We start from the raw sequence: 23,015 nt of genomic DNA on the forward strand, positions 1-23,015 counted from the left end.
GTATAGAGACTGAAGTTACCAGGGGTGTAAAATAAAAATTTTTTTTTTTTTTTTTTACCAGGGGTGAGAGGGAGGGGGAAAGGGAAGTTAACAGTGATAGAAAAATCACATTGATTAAGGGTAGGGTTACACAACCAATTATTGTAATTGCTGTCAATAAGTTGTATACCTGTAGAAAGTTGAATTGGTATAGGTTGTGTGATAGATACATTTAAAACAACAGGAACAACCAAAAAAAGAGTAGTTGCTGAGGCTGCAACCGAAAACTTCATGGAATTTGGTTGCATGGTTTGGAGGTTTAGGGTCATGGTTTCATTGGGACATGCCAGTTAATTGGCCTAATAACGTGTTTAGTGCTTCTCTTCTACCTACTGGTTTATTGCATAGTGTCTGGAGTCTTAAAAACTTGCAAACGGCCATCCGAGGCAAACAATTGGTCTGTATTCGCCTGGAGCAACAAAGGAAGGAGAGTCAGAAATAGGAAGAGGATATGAAATGTGTGGCTAATTGCTTCCATGAGTAATTGGCCTCCTTTGCCATGAGACCAGAAGAACTGAATGGTGCCCAGTTACCACTATTGAATTTTTTGATCGAAGATTTTATAGGAGAATCCTGGTCAATGGGGGGAAAATGCAGAACAGCATTTAAAATTCTTATGGACTCCAGACTTTCTGGAGCCATGGGGGCTAGACGAAGCCTTGAAACTATTGCCCTGAGATAATCTTTAAAACTTAAACCAAAAATATCCCCTGAAGTTTTTTTTGAACTGAACAGTAGTTCAGCTTAACTAATAAAAAATGTCTGCCTTGAGCATTGTGCTCTTTTAAGAACTATCTGTATAGATCAAAGTGACAACAGCAACTCAAATGATTAGATGGGAACTTTAGGGGGGAGTCAGTTTATGTTAACGGAAGAAGAAGAGCTCAGAAACAGAGGGTGAGAATGGTTACACAACTCAAAGAAGGTCATCAGTGTCACTGAATTGTACATGTAGAAAAGGTTGAATTGGTCTGTTTTGTTATATATATTCTCAACAACAACCACCAAAAAAAAAAAAGAGATTCCAAGATACTAGGAAATATGAACAGGGACTGACTACATTAGCCATGTTATTGTTGTTGTTATAGTTATTCTATTTTTGTAAAAACAAACCCTGTGCAAAAAAAAAAAAAGGAATGTAACCAATGTCACTGAACAATATGTGCAGAAATTTTTGATTGGGAACCTGTTTTGCTGTGTATGCTTTCATCAAAAATGTAATAAAATATTATTTTTTTTAATGCAAATTAAAACAATACTGAGATACTTTTCCTTTCCTATCAGACTGGCAAAATTGAAATGTTTGACAATGTACTCCATTGGTGAGGCTGTGGGAGAAAAGGCCTTTTAATACATTGCCGGTGGGTGTTGCAAAATGGTATAATCCCTATGGAAAGGAATTTGGCAATACCAAGGAAAATTACATATATGCGTTTTCCCTTTGATCCAGCAAACCCACTTCTAGGAATCTATTCTAAAGACACATCAGCAAATAGAAAAGACAAATGCGTGAGGTTATTCATTGTAACCACTAGTGCTGGGACCTACTTTACAAAAGACGGCCATTCAAACAGCCCTGGGGACTGATTGAATAAAAAAATATGGTTCATAACTTTAATGGAGAATTATGTAGTATATAACTCTGTATACACCTATGGAGTGATAGTCAGTAGTGTTTAATAAACTATTCTTTAGTGTCACTATGGTTTAGTGAAGAACTCAGGTGGCACAGTGGTTGAGACCTCGGCTGCTAACCAAAAGCTTGTCAGGTCAAACCCACGAGCTGCTCCTTGGAAACCCTATGGGGCAGTTCTACTCTGACCTTTAGGGTTGCTGTGAGTCAGAATCGACTTGACGGCAATGTGTTTGGTTTTTTATGTTGTTTAGTGAAGAAAATCAAGGGGCAAATGGTGTATATAATAGCATATTACTTTTTTTATCAAATAGGAGTATTACACACATACATATATGTATGTATGTATGTATTTACTTATATCAAAAAAAAGGAAATATAGAAACTAATAAAAACAAATACTATGTGGCAATAGAAGTAACAAGAGGCCGATACAGGGATGGAAGCTAGACTTCTCTGAATATATCTTTTTTTATTAATTTAATCATGGAGCTATGTAAAGTTTTATGTCATTATAAAACAAAATTAAATTAAAATGGGGCAAAAAGCAATCCCTAAAAAATCAAAAACAAAATGAACCTAACTGTGTTTCGCTGATGAATTAAACTCAGCATAATTATTTCAAGTGGCAAAAGCAAAATATTTTGTATTTCTCTGGTAGGATATACTCTAAGGCAAAAAGAACTGCAAAGAAACCTATAAATTGTTTTTAGTAATTACATTGTTTCTAATCATATTGGTATTGTTATTCTGAAACTATTAAAATGTGTTTTAAACATGTATATATATATATATTTAGGAGCCCTGGTATCACAATGGTTAAGTGCTCAGCTGCTAACGGAAAGGTCAATAATTCAACCCCACCAGCCGCTCCTTGGGAGGAAAGACCTGGAGATCTGCTCCCAGGAAGATTTCAGCCAAGGAACCATATAGGGTAGCTATTGGCTGGAATTGACTCAATGGCACACAACAACAACATGTGTATATTAGGATAAAGCAAATAAGGAATTATGTTGATATCACTAGGAACAAGTATGTCAGTTTAAGAGAAGATGCTAATTTAAAATCAAAGAAGGTTAGTAAATGGGTGAATTTTATGGTATGTGAATTATATCTCAAACTGTTAAAAAGAAGGTAAGTACAAATTTTATAATCCTAAATTGGAATTGGGAATGTCAATATGAATGCGTGATGTATTTTTTCTTTAAAAAACATTTTCTACCTTTGTCACTGAGAAGGCCTGGAAACAATAACTAACCCATGGCAACGTGAACACCCCTAGCCATTCAGATGTTGTTTTTGTCGTTGAGTCAGATCCAACCCATAGTGACCAGGTGTAGAGTAGAACTGCCCCATAGACTTTTCTTGGCTGTAATCTTTATGGAAGTGGAGCAGCTGGTTGGGTTCTAACTGCCCACCTACTAGTTAGCAGTCGAGCACTTAACCATTTGCACCACCAAGGCTCCGCAGCCACCCAGATGGTGGTCTCTAAATACCACTTCCATTTAAGAGGAATGGGGGTTCCTTGGGAAAATGGCTGATCCAGGTGGGGCAAGAAATGTACAAGATGAACCTGAAACATCTTTTCATACTAGAAAGCAAGGATGTTATCAAAGATTACTGGGGTGTGCCAAAAGGATTCCGGATCTGAGCTGAAAAAGCTCCACTGGCCAAAGATGGGATAATCTGAGTACCAAATGAGTAATAGTTGCAACGGATTGACATATGTCAAATATGGTGAAATGTATGTGTTTATCATGATTTTTTTTAAAGCCTCATTAATCACCTTTGAAAAATGCTAAGAAATCAATCAACTCCTTATCCTGAAAGTTGGTAAATAAAGAGAGAGAATCAAACATTTATCTCCTCTTTCCTGTCTGACCAGTACTTTAGGGTAACCAAATGTTTGATGAGAATTTATAGTATTCCAGCATCTCCTAAAGAAATAATGGGTCTGGGCATTATCAATGGCTGCTATAGCCATTAAGTGAGAAGCTGCTAGAAACACTGTAAGTTCCAGCCTGGACACTTGAACCCACCAGTCAATCTTAACATCACAGAGAGACAACCATATCTCATATGTGCCTCCTGATGGAAGTATGTTAAGTATTCATGCCAAAAAATTGTACCTGAATTTGATCAAACCTCCACATCTAACCATCAGTTTGCAGATGATGCAGAGTGAAACAGAGGAACATGTTAAAACAATCTCTGAATGCAAGCAGAAAAATATGGAATGTGAGAACCTCTATGGGTCAAACAACCCATTTTCTTCAGCAAAGAAATTTTAAAGGAAAAAGAGGTATAAGAGAGCAGCCAAATACAATGTGTGGATCATGCTTCAATTCTGAGCTAAATAAACCAACTACTGGATAAAAACAAACAAAAAAATATTAGTGAGACAATAGGAGAAATTTGAAAACTGGTTATTTTTGCTATTAAGAAATTATAGTTAATTTTTTTAGGTTTGATACTGTTTTTTTTTTTTTTATAATAATTTTTATTAAGCTTCAAGTGAACGTTTACAAATCCAATCAGTCTGTCACATATAAGTTTACATACATCTCACTCTCTACTCCCACTTACTCTCCCCGTCTTGAGTCAGCCCTTTCAGTCTCTCCTTTCTTGACAATTTTGCCGGCTTCCCTCTCTCTCTATCCTCCCACCCCCCTCCAGACAAGAGTTGCCAACACAGTCTCAAGTGTACACCTGATATAATTAGCTCACTCTTCATCAGCGTCTCTCTCCAACCCGCTGACCAGTCCCTTTCATGTCTGATGAGTTGTCTTCAGGGATGGTTCCTGTCCTGTGTCAACAGAAGGTCTGGAGAGCATGACCGCCGGGATTCCTCCAGTCTCAGTCAGACCATTAAGTTTGGTCTTTTTATGAGAATTTGGGGTCTGCATCCCACTGCTCTCCTGCTCCCTCAGGGGTCCTCTGCTGAGCTCCCTGTCAGGGCAGTCATCGATTGTGGCCGGGCACCAACTAGTTCTTCTGGTCTCAGGATGATGTAGGTCTCTGGTTCATGTGGCCCTTTCTGTCTCTTGGGCTCTTAGTTGTCATGTGGGCTTGGTGTTCTTCATTTTCCTTTGCTCCAGGTGGGTTGAGACCAATTGCTGCATCTTAGATGGCTGCTTGTTAGCATTTAAGACCCCAGACGCCACATTTCAAAGTGGGATGCAGAATGATTTCATAGTAGAATTATTTTGCCAATTGACTTAGAAGTCCCTGCAAACCATGTTCCCCAGACCCCCGCGCTTGCTCCGCTGAGCTTTGAAGCATTCATTTTATCCCGGAAACTTCTTTGCTTTTGGTCCAATCCAATTGAGCTGACCTTCCATGTATTGAGTGTTGTCTTTCCCTTCACCTAAAGCAGTTCTTATCTACTGATCAATAAAAAACCCTCTCCCACCCTCCCTCCCTCCCCCCCTCGTAACCACAAAAGTATGTGTTCTCAGGTTTACTATTTCTCAAGATCTTATAATAGTGGTCTTATACAATATTTGTCCTTTTGCCTCTGACTCATTTCGCTCAGCATAATGCCTTCCAGGTTTCTCCATGTTGTGAAATGTTTCAGAGATTCGTCACTGTTCTTTATCGATGCGTAGTATTCCATTGTGTGAATATACCACAATTTATTTACCCATTCATCCGTTGATGGACACCTTGGTTGCTTCCAACTTTTTGCTATTGTAAACAGAGCTGCAATAAACATGGGTGTGCATATATCTGTTTGTATGAAGGCTCTTGTATCTCTAGGGTATATTCCGAGGAGTGGGATTTCTGGGTTGTATGGTAGTTCTATTTCTAACTGTTTAAGATAACACCAGATAGATTTCCAAAGTGTATTTTACATTCCCACCAGCAGTGTATGAGAGTTCCAATCTCTCCGCAGCCTTTGATACTGTTTTTAAGAAGAGTTTTTTAGGGGGGTGTGTGTTGTGTGTTTCTAAGTGTCCTTACTTTTTAGAGATAAACACTGAAATACTCTATGGATGAAATGATTTCTGAGATTTTTTGAAATAATCCAGAAAGAAAGTGTATGGGGCATAAAAGAAACAAAATGACCTGTGATTGGTCATTGTTTAATCTGGGTGGTGGGTCCACAGGGGCTCACTATACACGTAGTCCTCGACTTACAACGGGGTTCCATTCTGATGATTCCGTGGTAAATCAGTTCTGGCTTAAGTCAAATACCTAATTTTGTTTTTAAGTTTTCGTTATTATTGCCTTTTATTATCAGTACATTCATAAATCCAATCTTTGTCTTAGGAAGTTATAAACATTACATATAAACTTGAAGAGATATTTTAATACATACATACATAAAAAATACACAAATCATAAAAAATTTACCCTAACAATGAAGAAGAGCTGGACAACATTGGCATTTTGTCAGTTGCAGTAATAACTCCGCTTGTGGATGGTTCTAGATCATCTGGATTATCCCTGGGAATGGGAATGGTGTTTCTAGTCAGAAAATTAATGAGAGTTTCTGTGTGTTCCCTTTCTTTTTTTCCTTCCTAAGTTTCATGGCAACATCTCACTGCTTCCTGAATCTGCCTATTGACTTTAGCAAAGCAGAGTGTTTGGGTCAGTGTTTTCAGGCAACTGAAGTCCTTGATTTAGTTTAGAGAAAACTCCAGCCATTCCTTTCACTGTAAAAAAATATTTTAGCAACTTCTCTCATCCTCTTCCTCATTATTTCTTTCTTGTTCAGCATTTCTTTACATTTCAAAATCCCTTCAGTCCTGATCTGTCAATTACCCTTCTTCATGATCTATGAGCTGTTCCACACTGGTGATACCAACTTCTAAATTCAGCATTGTTGCCATATGGATGATTTTTCTACTGATCTCTTCCATCCTGTTATCCTGATCAAATCCTTGGAGCGTGTTCACATAACTCAGCAATTTTTTCCATATCCCCTGCATGCATTTTCCAGTAGCTTTCTCCCAAGAAGATGCAATGTTCCAGATACACTGACGGTCCTAAGTTCGGGACCGGTTCATCATAACTTGAGTGTGTCATAAATCGGGACTACCTGTACTGTTTTCTCCACTTTTGTATATGTTTGAAATTTTCTGTAATAAAAAAAGTTTTAAAATATATGTATACAGAGGAGGAAAAAAGAGTGCCCTTTGCAACAAAGTGCACCCCAACTAGCAGAAAAAAATGTTAGAGGTGAGATGGCTCAATCTTTCAAAGAATATAAACAGAATATACAAAATAAGCATTTAAAACATAAAGGGATGATGAAAGAAGGAGATGAAGTAGAACTTTTTGAAAATAGAAAATAAGAACAAGAAATAAATAGCTTATACACTAGAGGGAAAGGTTTTTTTTTTAAAAAAAAAAAAAAGAACCCCTTTTCATTTAATGCTTTTCCCGGGAACTCTTACTTTCTATTACTAATATGGCAGTTCCTTTTTTGGTCATAGTTTCATTTGCTTATCTTATTACATTTCACTTTTTTGGGTCAATTTGTATTATGTAACCAGCAGCTTATGATTTTTGTTTTTTGACTCGGTCTCTGTGTTAGAGGAGAAAATTATGTTCATTTGCATAAAAAAGTTTTCATATTATAAAGTAAAAAAATCATCTATAAAGAAGCCTAAAAAATAATATAGGAAAAAGAACATCAGTACAGATATATAGTAAAAGGTTAATTATGTTGTTGTGGGTATATTTTATTTTATTTTTGCTTATCTGTATTTTTTCCTAAATTAACATGTATTATAGTTGTCACCTTGTCATTAAGGTGCACCTGACCCAAGCCATGGCGTTTTCAGTTGCCTCATATGTATGCGAAAGCTGGACGATGAATAAGGAAGACTGAAGAATTGATGCCTTTGAATTGTGGTATTGGCAAAAAATATTTAATATGCCATGGACTGCCAGGAAACCCTGGTGATGTAGTGGTTAAGAGCTGCGCCTGCTAACCAAAAGGCCAGCAGTTCGAATCCACCAGGCACTCCTTGGAAACTCTATGGAGCAGTTCTACTCTGTCTATGAGTCAGAATTGACTCAATGGCAATGGGTTTAATGGGTATGGACTGCCAAAAGAACAAACAAATCTGTCTTGGGAGAAGTACAGCCAAAATGCTCCTTAGAAGCAAAGATGACAAGAGTTTGTCTCACATACTTTGGACATGTTATCAGGAGGGATCAGTCCCTGGAGAAGGATGTCATGCTTGGTAAAGTAGAGGGTCAGCGAAAAAGGGGAAGACTCTTAACAAGATGGGTTGACACAGTGGCCACAGTAATGGCTTCAAGCATGACAACAATTGTGAGGTTGGCACAGGACCAGGCACTGTTTCGATCTGTGGTACACAGGGTCGCTGTAAGTTGGAACCAACTCAATAGCATCTAACAACAACATAGTTGTCACAAAAAATAAAGTTTTTTCAAGTAAAAATTAATAAAATGAACTTTCTAATCAGCTGAAAAAAAGAGGAAGAGGAAAAGGAAAAAAATATGTTGAGATCATTTGTCCAGTTCTTACGAGATTTTATTAACATATGACATCCAGCCTGATCTGAGAAATTTGAAAAAAATTTTGTAAGCTCAGTTCTGACCCAGAAAGAGAGATTCTTGATGCAGGCTTATCCAGGGGCTTTGTTTCCTTTGATATTACACAAAAGCCATAACTAGGATCATCAGGGCCCCTGGTGAAACATCAAATATATTCATTTGTTTGAGTTTTATATACTAAGTACAAGAAATAGCATTACCTTTATACGCAGGAGGAAGTGTGCTAGCTAACTGATTGGGATTAAGAAGTCCAAGGGAAAGCCATTATGCAGAAATGACTTTCAACCCTATCAAGTGTTGGCATCTTTTTTTTTTTTTTTAGCAATGAATGACGGGAGAGGGAGCAGGATTAAAAGTGTTTTGCCTCTTTCAAGTTCACTTCAAAATCTCTAATAATATTAGACCTCCAAGTGATTACAGATACCATTTCTTCTGGGTAATGGTGATTGATTTTAATGGTGTTGGTGATGAAAAATGGATGCCTGTGATAATAGTACATTTTGTTGTTGATTGCTGTTGAGTCTATTCCGAGGGGTAATTCCTAGCTTTTGTGCTAGGAAGGCTCTCTCCTCCAGCCTTCAGTTAGGCAGTGGAGTGATTCGGGTTGAGTTTGGAATAAAGAGACAGAACCACTGAGGCAAATAATTTCTCTTAGCCCAAGCATGGGCTTCCACACACTCAGTCTGGGCTGGGAAGGCCCTAAACAGGCCTCACAGCAGAACTGCCCAATAGGGTTTCCAAGAAGTAGCTGGTGGATTGGAACTGCTGACCGTTTGGTTAGCAGCCAAACTTTTAACCACTGCCACGAGGGCTACTGCAAGATTCTCAGCACACAGTAACCAGCTAGGTGCTGGCCATCTTCTGGGCTGAGAGGTGCCCTGAAACAGCCTCAAACCGGAGTGTCAGGCACCACGTGAAGTCGTGTTCTCCAAACATCACTGAAGAGCTTGATTCTTCCTGTACTTTTTCACTCTCTCCACTTGACTCCCCTCCGCAAGCCTCTGCCTTTCCTCTGTCCTCCCCAAACCTACACCCTGCCCTACCCACTGCTCTACTTTCCCAAGAAGAGTAAACCTTGCCTTTTCTTTTCTCCCCAGCTCAGCATAGCTTCACCCTTTCTTTCCTCCCCTTTTCCCACCTGGCCAAAGTTAACTTCTCCCCTTAAGCTCTGGATCCCTCCCCCACCTCCTGAGGAACTTATCTTCCCTCTTTCCTTCTCTCCACCAACAAATGTGCTCAAGTTCCTACTTGTCTTAAACCTCTCCTCTCAACTCTGCCTCCCAGGCATACGACACACTGCTTTTTCTTTCTCCTCTCTATCAAACTACTGTCTCCCATGGCTTTTAACCTGCTTTCCTTCTCATGATGAATCCTCCTTCCTCCTCATCCTGGGTGGTCTACCTCCCAGAATTCTCCCCCAAAATTGTGTCTGCCTACACTAACTGTATTTTTGGATATTTTCCCCTTAACTGCACAGTGCCTCATCTCCATGCTCCCAGATTGCAGAAACAGTTTAGGCAGCAGTGACTTTGATGAATACATGGATAACCTTCTGGAGAGCTTCCCGGTCTGAGATGTGGATTCTTGTTGAACAAATCTTGTCTGTCTGCTCCTACAGCTGACCACACAAGGGCTAGCCAGGCTTGCCTCCTCAGCTCAGGCTCCTCTGAGCAAGATCTGTCAGACCCCCACAGCAGCTACCCAGTGACCAGGCTGGGGAGGGAGCGTGTGCCAGAATGTAAGGATGTAAGGGCTGGCTTCCAGCAGATCCACAGCCAAGATAGATGCACAGAAGACCCAACCAGTACTCTAGCCTATTGCATTTTTAGTATTCTTAACAGCCCTGTTGTATTCCAGGTTCTCCAAGCCAGCACCCATGTTCCTGGATGACTCCTTCCGCAAGTGGGCTAGGATCCGGGAATTTGTGCCACCTTTTGGTATCAAAGGTCAAGGTATGTTGGGGATGCTGTCCCACTCTATATTAACATCTCATTCCCCAAATTATCTCCCTATACTTTGGGACAAGGCTGTACCCATCCCCAACTCCCCACTCTCAACAGTGCCTTTACCTTCTCTCCCTCTTTCCCTTCCTTCCTTTTGTATTTCTTTAACAGAATTGTTGATCAGATCCCACTGTTTTGCCAGAGGCTAGGTATATACAACAGTGAGGTAGACAGATATGGTCCCTCTCCTCAAAAAACTCCAGTTTAGTGGAGGATACTCAGGACAACAAGGAGAACTCTGATGAGAGAAGTACAGGTGCTCTGAGACCCCAGGAAAGGTGTACCAGAGACATTAGGACTAGAACACTGGGCCTGAGGGGGAAAGTTCCCAAGAAACAGCCACAGGAATGCCGTGAAACTCCTCCATCATCCCTCCTGCTGCTTATCATCTTAATCTAATTGCTCTTCCAGTCTTTTCTCATCCTATCCAAGGCTCATCTTTCCACCTGTGCTCTCAAAAATTGTCCGCTTCCATTGCCTTAAGGACCTCACCCATAGAGTTCTCTCCTAACTCAAGACTTTCCGATAGCTAACAATTTAACAGTTCCATCTTCTTGTCAAGTTTCTGCACTGTTTTGTGGCATGGTGGAAAAGAGTTTGGGCTTTAGGGTCAGACATAGAGGGATCAGATTCCTGTACTGCCTTTTTACTGTCTGTGACCTTGGACAAGTTACTTAGCCTCTCTGTGCTTTAGTTTCTTCATCAGTTAGCTGGAAGGAATAATACCATCGTATAAGGTTGTGATCACAATTAGTAACTGTTAAAAGGGTGATGTTATTTGGCCAGAGGACTCAAGAATCCCTGAAACTTCTACTCTGCTGGCCTACCCCTCCATAAAAAGAAAACAATGGATAGCAAAAGGACACTCTTGAACTGGGGCTTTGACCTCAAACCTCCAGGGATACATCCTAATGGATTGGGCTGGAACATAGGAAGAACTCCTTTATTGTGGGTGTAGGTTACCAAGCAGCCTAGTCTTTCCTCCTAAATCCATGCTCCTGGCTCTGATCCTATCTATAACTGCGAAGTCCAGGAAACGCCAATACAGAGCCCATCGGCCAGCATGAAGGGAGCACCTGCTAGTTTATACCCTTTCTGCTAAGATTCTCTTCCTAGAAAGTAAAACTCAATCCATGTCCTTGACCTTGTCCAACTAGTTGCAGTATACTCACCTCAGAGGTGAAATTGGAGGTGGGAAAAGAAGGGGGATCTCTGACTTTCTCTGAAGCCCACCATTAGGTATATCTGAAGGCACCTTAGTGTAGAACATTCATTAAAGTTTGTTTCCTTACCTTGTTCTCATTCAACTCCTAGAAGGATTAGCTGTGCCTACTGCCTCCTCTTTCTTACCATTTACTTCTGAAGAATATCTTCTCCCTGCTGTTCCAGTGAAACTGCTTACTGCCCTGTGAAACCCAAAGGATATTCTCAGTCCTTAACTTGACCTTTCTGCTACATGTGGCAGTATCTCCCACCCCCTTTTAGAACTTTATAATTTAAAGTTTTTTTTAATTCTGGTGGCATCTTTTCTTTACATGAAATAGTTCAGGCATACCAAAAAAGTATAGAGAGTAATATAGTGAACACCCATGTATGCCTACCCAGCTTAAGAAATAAAACATGAGATACAATTAAAACTTCTGTGTAGTGCTTCCCAACTCATTCCCCTCCGTCCCCTCCAGGTGGCCATTATCCTGGTTTTGGTATTATTATTCCTATGCCTTCATGTATTTTTACTGCATATTTACATATCCATTAAAAAACATGGTATTGTTTTTGCATGTTATATATACGTATATATACACACGCACACACAGACATATAGGAGCCCTGGAGATGCGTTAAACATTAAGCTGCTAACCAAAAGGTCAGTAGTTCAAATCCACAGCCACTCCTTGGAAACCCTATGGGGCAGTTCTACTCTGTCTTATAGGGTCGCTATGAGTTGGAATCAACAATATCCCTCCAAAAAAAAAAATTGCCTTCAACTCAATCCCACCTTGTACTGACCTTATATATATATGAATCCTGGGTGGCACAAATGGTTAAGTGTTTGGCTGCTAACCAAAAGGTTGGCTATTCAAATCCACACAGCAGAACCTCAAAAGAAAGGCCTGGCAAGCTACTTCCAAAATATCACAGCCATTGAAAACCCTATGGAGCACAGTTCTGCTCTGATCTGATACACATGAGTTGGAACTGACTCCATGGCAAGTAGTTTGGTTTTATGTATATTGATATATGTGTGTAGCAGCACAAGGGGAGGGCACAGCTGGCAAACAAACATAGAAGACGTGTGCTGTTTGTGTATATACATGCACACATATATATCTACATAAATATAAAACCAAACTCTCTCTCTCTATATATATATAAAACCCTGGTGGCATAGTGGTTAAGAGCTACAGCTGCTAAACAAAAGGCCAGCAGCTCAAATCCACCAGGCACTCCTTTGAAACTCTATGGAGCAGTTCTACTCTGTCCTACAGGGTTGCTGTAAGTCAGAATTGACTTGATGGCAACGAGTTTGGTTTATATATGTATATAGTTGTTGTTAGGTGCCATCAAGTTGGTTCCGACTCATAACAACCCTTTGTACAGCAGAACAAAATACTGCCTGGTCCTGTGCCATCCTCACAGTCATTGTTTTGCTTGAGCCCATTGTTGCAGCCGCTGTGTCAGTCCATATCGTTGAGTGTCTTCCTCTTTTTTGCTGACCCTCTACTTTACCAAGCATGGTGCCCTTCTCCAGAGACTGGTCCCTCCTGATAACATGTCCAAAGTATGTGAGAGGCAGTCTTGCCATCCTTGCTCCTATGGAGCTTTCTAGCTGTACTTCTTCCAAGACAGGTTTGTTTGTTCTTTTGGCAGTCCATGGTATATTCAATATTCTTTGCCAACACTATAATGCAAAGGTGTCAATTCTTCTTTGGTCACATATATGTGTATGTGTATATGTATATACACACATATATTAAATCTTCTGCAAGTTGACTTTTTGCTAAACCTTACGTTTTTTAGATATTCCTATATTGATACCCGTAGCTTTAGGTCATTGATTTTTAACTGCTGTATAGTATTCCATGTACCACATTTGATCTAATTTCCTTTGGCTGCTCCCAGTGTTTTGCTATTACAACAGTTCTGCAATGAACATTGTTCTACAAGTCTCCTTGAGCACTTGTGTGAGTTTTTCAATTCTGTATACCTAGGAGTAGAGCTGCAGGATCTTAGCATATGTATATCTCCATCTTTATTTAATATTATTAAGTTACTCTCCATTGTGGTTGTTCCAATATACTTACTTTAATTGTAGGTCTTTATGTACATTATCTTTTATCTTCATTAAAACCCTGCAAAATAGAAATTACCATCTTCATTTTAAAGATGAGAAAAATTAAAGCTCAGAGAAAGTACAGTAGGTCATTTATCTAAGGTCACAGAGCTCCTAAGTAGCAAAGCCAGGATTGGACTCCAAACCCAATGTTCTCTCCTCTCCTTACACCAGAGTTTATAAGGGGAGCAGTCATCATTCATAATGCTAAAGCCAGAGAGAGGCCAAGAAGGATGAGGTCTGAATAGCAGTTACTAGATTTAAGAGCACAGAGCTCATAGGTGTCCTTGCTGAGTGCAGATGGGCAGACACCAGGCTGCAGGGGGTTGAAGAGTTGAAGAGGTAGACAGCCTGGCAAAGAACAGGGGTAAGAGATTGGCAGTGTTAGATGGGGAAGTGAGGGGACGGTGGTATCAGAAGATAAGTCAAAGTGGTCTGACTGGGTGAGCTGGCTGGCATCACTCTAGCTCTTCAGTCATTGGTTGTCTCCTCATTTGTTTCTTGGTGTTTGCTGGATGTGTAGCCCTGGAGGCACATAGGTAAGCAGAACATGATCTTTATCTCTGAGTAGGGACTCCCATTCTGGGGGAGACCGAGATGTCCCAGCTTCCAGGCAAGATCCTGGGGCCTGGGAATGCATGTCCTGGGGACTCCAGAGCCTCCAGAAAACCAGGTGAGATTTCCAAGGAGAGGATGGGGAAGCAGGGAGAGAAACTGCACACCAGGGCTTGGAAGCTGGCAGAGATTTGCATGCCTGCCTGTTCTCCTGCCTCTCAGCCCCCTTCTCAGAGAGAAAGACAGTGCAGTAGCCCAGTCCAGCCTTGTTTCCAGATCTCCTTCTCCCCTCTGCCACCTCCTCCCTAGCTTCAGGAACCTGTGCTGAGACTGGGTTTGCATTGAAATTGGATTATCAGCAAACATATGGGAGTTTAAGTGACTCTCTATCAGTAACCTCCTTCTCCTCTCCACAGATAATCTGATCAAAGCCATCTTGTCAGTCACCAAAGAGTACCGCCTGACCCCTGCCTTGGACAGGTGAGCCACTCGCAAACCACCCTCCTGCCTCGATCTGCCTGGTATGTGCAGAGAAGTTCAGGCCCAGAGGCCTTTCCTGGACATGGTCAGGTTCTCCAGCATATCTACACATGCACATACAGTACGCACACTGGCACAGGTGGAGCAGACAAGGTGGACTAGTCCACTGGGCTTGCACCCTGAGTCTGTAAGCACTTAGCAAGGGTATCCAGTCCTCAGACTTCAGAGGTTTGAGGGTAAGAACTGAAGACACTCAGCCCAGCATTTGGACTGAGAACCTGGGTGGTGACAGCTGAACGGGACAGGGCTTAAGTCAGCTCTGAAGCTGACAGATCCTGGATGGGCAAAGCCCCAAGGTCAGTAGTAGGAGAAGCAAAATTAGTAGGCCTCCCTGTGTGGCTGCTGGGAGTCTAGGGACTTTTGAGTTGAAAAGAAGCAATCTTAAGTTCTGGAACGTCCAGTCCCATCCCGTTCTCCTTGCTTGTCTGGCCTAGCCCTCAGCTCAGCCTACTTTCCCTTCTCTCCTGAAAGCTTCCTAAACCTCACTGACCCTTGGGGAACCTTCACCCCAGAATGTCATCTCACCAGAACCGCCTTCCTCACCATAGCCAAGGCTAATACACAAGCCCTTCCCATGCCCTTGTTTTTCTTGGGGAGTGTCAGGAACTAGGGAGGACTAGAGCGCCCCAAGCAGCCTGGCGACCACAGTTTGGTTCCTGGCTCCCTCTCAGAAATGCTACCAGAAGCCCAGTGGTCTTCTTCCTCTGTCCTAGCCTGGTCCTGTCTAGGGACATAAGGTCAAGAGCCAAAGGGGCAGGGGGAAGAGAGACCTGGTGGACAGCTCTCCACAGAAGCCTCTGCCTCCCCCTCAGCCTCAGCTGCCGCCGCTGCATCATCGTGGGCAATGGAGGTGTCCTTGCCAACAAGTCTCTGGGATCACGAATTGATGACTATGACATCGTGGTCAGGTAAGCTCCCCAAATCAGTGCCTTGGGCACCTGAGTGTCCTGGCCCAAACCCTAAGCCCTGAGCCCATTGAAAATTGTCCATCTGTCTGTCCATCTGGCCAGTTGGGCTGGGGTCAACAGAAGGCTTAAGAAAAACCAGGCAACCTGTGCTCTTCGTTCTCTGTACCTGGAGCACTGGGGCATTCTGGGGTCATGATGCCTCCTCAAACACAAGCCCATGTTAATGGAAGTCTTAGAGCTCCTTGGTGCCCCCCTGCCACATGCATGGAGCTCAAGGTAGGCTCTCATTGGGCCTGCTCTCTGTAGACTGAACTCAGCACCAGTGAAAGGCTTTGAGAAGGATGTGGGCAGCAAAACAACCCTGCGCATCACCTACCCTGAGGGCGCCATGCAGCGGCCTGAGCAATATGAACGTGATTCTCTCTTTGTCCTCGCTGGCTTCAAGTGGCAGGACTTCAAGTGGTTGAAGTACATCGTCTACAAGGAGAGAGTGGTGAGCTCCCTGTGTGCACCACCTACTTCCCCTTCTTGACCTGGGCCTTTCTCTGGCTTTCCCCAGCTTCCAAGTCAGCCCCTTTCCCTGGAACCCAGCAAAGGACAAGAAGGAACCTTTCAAAGAAGCATTAATAACCCAAAGCTGAAAGATATCCAAACACAACCAAGGGACAGAGGCCCTGGACTTGCTATGCCTGATATCTGCTACCTACCCCCAGATACCCAGGCTCCAGGTCCTTTCTTGGCTGGCCTTCTCTAGCTAGACCCTGATCCTGGGGGCCCTTCCCTGGCCTTAGATCCCCAGGGTGAGAAAAGCTTTTACCTGGCTCAGCCCAGCAGTACTCTAAATCTTCACACTCTCCTGCCTTGACCTTGTAGTTGCCTCCCTAGCACCCTCTTACCCTCTGTGAGGCCTCTCTGACTCCAGTCTTATAGCTCTTACCCTCATTCTCAGCCAGGGAAGGAAGGCCTACTTGGGCCCTGGGGCCATTCTACAGGGATAGCAGACCCTTCAATCAGAGGGTGCCAACTCCCAAACTCTTTAAGTTCTGGCCTCTCTCCACTTTGTACTTTTACTACTGCCCTGTAGCAGGGTCCCCTACCTGCCACTCAGCCTGAGTCTACCCTTCAGGGATGATCAGATTCTGTACTCATTGTTCCAGGCAGGCAAAGGTCTAGGCCCATTTCTTTTGGGAACTTGTATGACAGAGTAGGGTCAGACTGCTCCTTAGTAGACCACCCACTGAGCTTCCTCTTGAGACCTCTATTTCTCAGCTCCAGGCCTACAGGGACACCTGCCAACTTGTCCGGTTGCACCCCCACAACCAGCTGTCAGCAGCTGCCCCCGTCCCGGGTAGGGGTACTGCAAAGTTCAGGTCATTCATCTTCCAATACCCAAGCCTCTTAACAGAGGAGGATGATGACAGATGGCCCTCTGCCTACAGCAAGAAGCTGGTTGTTTTTTCTGGAGGTTTAGAGGAGAGTTGGGGGTGGGAACAGCTTAACCTGCATGCGGGGGTCTCAGTATAATTTGGTTTAACTCCACAGCCTTTACCAAGCAAGGCGAAGTGCAGGCAGTGACAAGTAGGTAGCAAGCAAGAGAGAAGACAGAAGTCAGGTCGAGAAATTCAGGTAGGTGGGACAGTGGGCAAGGGGAGCCCACCTCAGAACCAGGCTGAATGAAGCAGCCAGGCTCCACTGGGTCCAGGCCAGTTCCCTGAAGAAACAAAAGGGCCGGGCAACAGAGTGATCTGGCTTTGGCCAGCCCTAGCTGCAAGCAGGCCCATACAAACCAGCAGAGAATGGGGGTGGACGGGTAACCCAATGTTTTCTGAACTCTATGGCCTGAGACAGTAGCATCCTCAGAGCCTTCCTCTTTGTCTTGAGGACAATAGAATTGTGATTGCAGGTAGGCCACTGTAAGAGAGAAATGGTAGGAAATGGGGTCTGCCCTGGTGAACTCCATGGAGCCTGGGGGCTGCTTTCTCCCGCTGGCCTTCTACCCATCTGCCCACCCCCTCCTGGCACATCCTTTTCTCTGCCCATGGACATCTGTCAAAGCCTCCCTTTAGGACAGGTGCTTCTGGAGGGCAAGGCCCTGATCCCATTCCCTTTCTTTTACCCCTCAGTGCCCAGTCACCATAAAGGTTTGGGAATGGTCTGGAATTGACTCAAATATCAGATTCTGCTTCCTGCTAGGCAGATTGGCCTAGAACAGACAGCCCAAGTAAGAAGGCCAGGCCAAAGGGGTGGGTCAGGGCCCACCTTCCACGTTAATTTAGGGCTCTTACAATTAATCCAAAGGAATAAGGAAAGAAAGAAGAAAGGAAGCCAACTAGAGTCAGAAAATTCAATATATTCAGGCCACTCAGGAACAGACACAGGGCCTCAGCTTTTCCCCAAAGACTCTGAGGAGCTCTCCGCCTGGTCTGGCCTGGGTGGCAGACAGATCCAAGGTACTAGAGCACTTGGGAGGAGGAAAAGTGGGGTATGCTCAGGCATGAGCTCACCTTTGCTGACGTTTGTGTCCTATCTTGGCCAGGCACAGGGACCTTGGACCAGCCTTGTGTTGGTGAGAACTCCTTCCCAGGGGCTGGTTGGGAGTGAGTCAGGAGGGGAGAAGGGAGTCGGGGAGGAATCCTCTGAAATTGCCTGGCTCCATAGTCAACGACAATTTGGGCCTTTAGAGTGAGCTGCCAGAGGGATGCCAGTGATGCCCATGGCCTCCCCTCTCAAAGCACCCAGAGTGGGTCTGCCCAGGCTCTTTCAGCTACCTCGGGCTCTTCTCCACTGCCAGCACAGGGCTAGTGCATTCCTGGGACCCCTTCCATGCTCTCCTTCCCTCCTGTGGCATCTGAGAGCCAGGTAAATGTGGAGAGGTTGCTTCTCCAGGCCCCCTCCTGTCTACTGCCCTAATGCGCAGACCCAGCCATGGGCTTGTCCTGCGCCTGCAGTGATGATTCTAACCGTGCAGCCTCTGGGCTGCTGAAAAGCTCCCTGCGCCAGTCTGGAGCCTCGCCTGCAGAACTCTGGCAGGAGGTAGCTCTGTATTCTGGAGCCAAGGCCTGGCTGGGCAGGGCTGGAATAGGCATTAGACCTCAGTCATGGCTGCTGCCTACTGCTGGCTTTGTGAGTAGCCACTAATTGCATGTAACTTTCTGGTACCCAGGAGTCCTGCAGATATGGGAAGGGGAAAGATGTGGGCAAGAAAGACTGAACAACCCAGAAAACAACCTGTGCCAAGAGTGGCCCTGCTTTCTTCATCCATCTGGGAGCACTCCTCTTCACTATACATGGCCACTGGGTAGTAGCCCAGATAACTCCAGACAAGTTACAGAAAGGCCTTTGTCTCCCAGGTGAATGTTTCCTGGTCCCAGGAGCTCTGAACAAGCCAGAAAGTAGGGGTAGGGAGTTCTCAGCAGGCTAAGTATGCTTGAGGTGGCTCAGAAGAGCACCAGTGGACTGGGTGAGTAGGGGAGTGGAGATTAGGAGAGAAAGTGGAACCAGGACATGGGGGTGCAGCTGCATAGAAAGCCCTGGTGAGAGGAAGCAGTTCTCTGCAGAGGCACATCTGGCATCAGTCCCTCTGTGCACTTACTCATTCAGCAGACATCTGTTGAGGTGTTCTCCATCCAGGCAGTGTGCTGGTCCCTGGGAATACAAAGATGAACTAAGCACTCTTGCCAACTAGAAGTCACTCACAGTCTGGTGGGAGAGATTTCCTGAAACTAGAGTTATAATGCGGTGATGGGGAGACACCTAAACCTACCTCCTGGAAGAAGTCATTCCTGAGCTGGCCTCTGCAGGAGGAGTTAGGAGTCAGAAGGGTGGAAGGTGTTACAAGCAAAGGGACAGCATGTGCAGAGGCCTGGAGCGACTGTGCTCTGTTCAGTAAAGTGTGAATAACACCATGTGGATAGAACACAGTACAGTGCAGGTGGTATGGTGTGTCAGAAGCCTGCTGATGTCCCAGATGCAGGGCCCTGTGTGTCGTCCTCCTGGTGGTCAATGAAGGCTAGAGACACCCTGACCACTGTCCTAAGGAAGGATCCCTGGGGCCTGGAGAGGGTGAGACAAGTGAAGGGCAGAGCTTCCCATCCAGTCACTCAGGTCCCATTCCTCCTGCCTCTGCCAGCACTCCACCAAGCCCCAGGGTGTCTGGTTAAGTCAGGGCTGCAGAATCTCAGGGAGCTGTCTTCCCAGTCCCCTCTATTCCCTCTTCTCTCTCCTCCTCCCTCATCCTTACTCCTGAAACTGGACAGCTGGGCTCACTGCTAAGCAGCCTCTAACTCTGGTCATCAATTCAGTGAGGCCTTGAGGCTTGGGCTCTGTTGGCGTGGGTGTGGCCCCAGCCCAGCACTGGGAGGGGAAGCAGGCAAGGGCTGGGCATGACCCCTGGACAATCTCAACACATGGGAGAGACAACATGGTTAAAGAGGGAAAAGCAGCTTAGGCCTTGGAGTCATACAGACATGCATTTAAATTTAGACTGTTCTTTAATAGCTGGCTTATTTAAGGGAAACTACCTAGTGGTAAAATTCTTGCCTTCCATGCAGGAGACCCAGGTTCAATTCTCAGCTAATTCACCTCATACATGCATAGCCAGCACCTATCTGTCAGTGGAGGCTTGCATGTTGCTATGATGCTGAATAGGTTTCAGTGAAGCTTGCAAACTAAGACAGACTGGTGATCTACTTCCAAAAAATCAGTTGATGAAAACTGTATAGCCGCAATGGTCTGATCTGCAACTGATCATGGGGATGGTGCAGGACTGGGCAGCATTTGTTCCATTATGCATGAGGTCACCATGAGTATGTAGCTGATTGTACAGCAGCTAACAACAATATAAAACAGGAGTAGTGAGACAGGGCCAAGATGGTGGAATAGCCAGACGCTTCCTGCGATCCCTCTTACAACGAAGACCCAAAAAAACAAGTTAAACGATTATATTTATGACAAGCTAGGAGCCTGGAACATCAAAGGCAAAGTTAGAAAATGGACTGAGTGGTAGAAGAAGGGAGGGATGGTTCAGAAGCAGAGAGGAGTTAGCAGACCTGAATTGCCAGAATCCCTCAGACACCATTCCCCGGAGCAGCTGCAGCAGGCTGGTGGTAGCATTCGGCTGCAGCTTACTCAGAGAGAAGCAGCCAGCCGCATAGCCTGCTCACACCTCCAGAACCAGAGAAGAATGGTGCTCTCGGCAAAAGCTAAGTACTTGCGTATATTTTACTGTGCCCCGGCCCCCAAGCCGGCTTCAGGGGCTGTTGATTTTCCTTTGGTCTGAGATAGGCTGTGTTGACTGTCCAGAGCCATCCCTCTGGCCTTGGTGTAGGAATAAACTCACAACTGGGGGAAAAGATAATTTGCCACCTCCACTAACTGGGGGAGCTCAGGACAGAAGCAGCTGCTCTCCAGGCATAAACGGTCCATGGACTTTGAATATCTTTCCCCTCTGCATGGACCTGTGTGGGCCTATTTGATAAGAATAGACCCTTTTTGGCAGATTGCAGCCATTTCAGCTGTGCAGTGAAGAGGTGGATGTTTGACACCACTTTGCCTATTAAATAGGATCCTCACCTACCCACATCAGGGGCATAAGGACTGGTGGCTCCACTCAGATCACCTAGCCACCCATGACAGGGGTCCAAGATAACTGGTACCTCCCAGTACTTAAAACAGAAGCATTGGGTACCCATGGTCAGTCTGCAGAACCCACCCACCTGTACGCTCTAGGGAACAGGGACGTGCTTTCCTCACAGACATTCAGGGGATGGTTCTCAGCCCCCTGCCTTGTTCAGAGCATAACCCCCTGCTGCAACCAGATACTGGTACCTATACCAATCACCCCAGCCCCTCTAAGACTTAGGACAGAGCCTGTACCACACACTTGATGAACAGCTACCTGGACACCTGAGCTGAATTCATACAAGAAAAGTGAATGGACTCCTAGATTGATATACCTGATAACAGCTCTAGCCACCTGGTGACAGGACGTCAGAGCTTCAAAGGCGAAAATAAGCTAGCTCACTCAAGCAACCCATTTGGGCATGTCGAAACAAAACAAAGCAAGAAGCTAGGATACAGTAAAACAAAATAAACTAATGCAATAACTTATAGATGGCTTGGAGACAACAGTCAATATCAAATCACATAAAGAAACAGACCACAATCATCTCAACAAGCTCTCAAAACAAAGAATCAATGGATCTTCTGGATGAAGGTGCCTTCCTGGAATTACCAGATGCAGAATTCAAAAGATTAATAACAGAACTCTTGAAGACAGCTGGAAGGAAATTAGGAAGGAGATCAGGCAATTCGCAGAACAAGCCAAGGAACACACAGATGAAGTATTTGAAGACATTAAAAAGTATTTGAAGACATTAAAAAGGTTATTCAAGAACATAATGAAAAATTTAATAAGATGCAAGAATCCATAGAGAGACAGCAATCAGAAATTCAGAAGATTAACAATAAAATTACAGAATTAGACAACTCAATAGAAAGAGGAGCAGAATTGAGCAAGTGCAAGGCAGACTTGGTGAGCTTGAAGGTAAAGCACTTGGCACCAATATATTTGAAGAAAAATCAGATAAAAGAATTTTAAAAAATGAAGAAACCATAAGAATCATGTGGGACTCCAGCAAGAGAAATAACCTACAAGTGATTGGAGTACCAGAAAAGGGAGGGACAACAGAAAATACAGAGAGAATTGTTGAAGATTTGTTGGCAGAAAACTTTCCTGATAACATGAAAGATGAGAAGATATCTATCCAAGATGCTCATCGAACTCCACATAATGTAGATTCTAAAAGAAAGTCACCAAGACATAACCAAATTTGCCAAACCAAAGACAGAGAATTTTAAGAGCAGCTAGGGTTAAATGAAAAGTCACCTACAAAGGAGAGTCAATAAGAATTAGCTCAGTCTACTCGGCAGAAACCACACAGGCAAAAAGGCAATGGGATGACTTATATAAAGCGTTGAAGGAAAAAAATTGCCAGCCAAGAATCGTATATCCAGAAAAACTGTCTCTGGAATATGAAGATGAAATTAAGACATTTCCAGATAAACAGAAGTTTGGGGAATTCGTAAAAACCAAACCAAAACCACAAGAAATACTAGGGAGTTCTTTGGTTAGAAGATCAATAATATCAGGTATCAGCCCAAGACTAGAACACTGGACAGAACAATCAGATGTCAACCCAGAGAGGGAAATCACAAAAATAAATCAAGGTAAAAAAACACTCACAACACGGAAACAGCGATGTTATTATGTAAAAGAAGACATTAAAGCAATAAAGAGGGGCTAAGAAATGTAGTCACAGATCTTTCATATGGAGAGGAAGACAAGGTGATATAAAGAAATGAAAGTTAGGTTTAAACATAGAAAAATGGGGTAAATATTAAGGTAACCACAAAGGAGACAAACTATCCTACTCATCAAAATAAAATACAGTAAAAAAATTGAGACTCAG

General features: G+C 43.8%; 1 protein-coding gene across 9 annotated transcripts in view; it reads left to right on the top strand.

The window, feature by feature from the left end:
* Positions 1–23,015, top strand: part of ST3GAL3 (ST3 beta-galactoside alpha-2,3-sialyltransferase 3) — a 283,098-nt gene that overhangs the window by 228,358 nt on the left and 31,725 nt on the right. For all 9 annotated transcript variants that reach the window (XM_049879051.1, XM_049879050.1, XM_049879046.1 and 6 more), the window contains 4 exons: positions 10,064–10,158; positions 14,515–14,578; positions 15,451–15,546; positions 15,853–16,039. In XM_049879051.1, coding sequence (XP_049735008.1) covers positions 10,064–10,158; positions 14,515–14,578; positions 15,451–15,546; positions 15,853–16,039 — 442 coding nt within the window. The remainder of the gene's footprint in view (positions 1–10,063; positions 10,159–14,514; positions 14,579–15,450; positions 15,547–15,852; positions 16,040–23,015) is intronic.

This window comes from Elephas maximus, chromosome 3 (genome assembly GCF_024166365.1).
Source record: "Elephas maximus indicus isolate mEleMax1 chromosome 3, mEleMax1 primary haplotype, whole genome shotgun sequence".
Lineage (NCBI taxonomy): Eukaryota > Metazoa > Chordata > Mammalia > Proboscidea > Elephantidae > Elephas > Elephas maximus.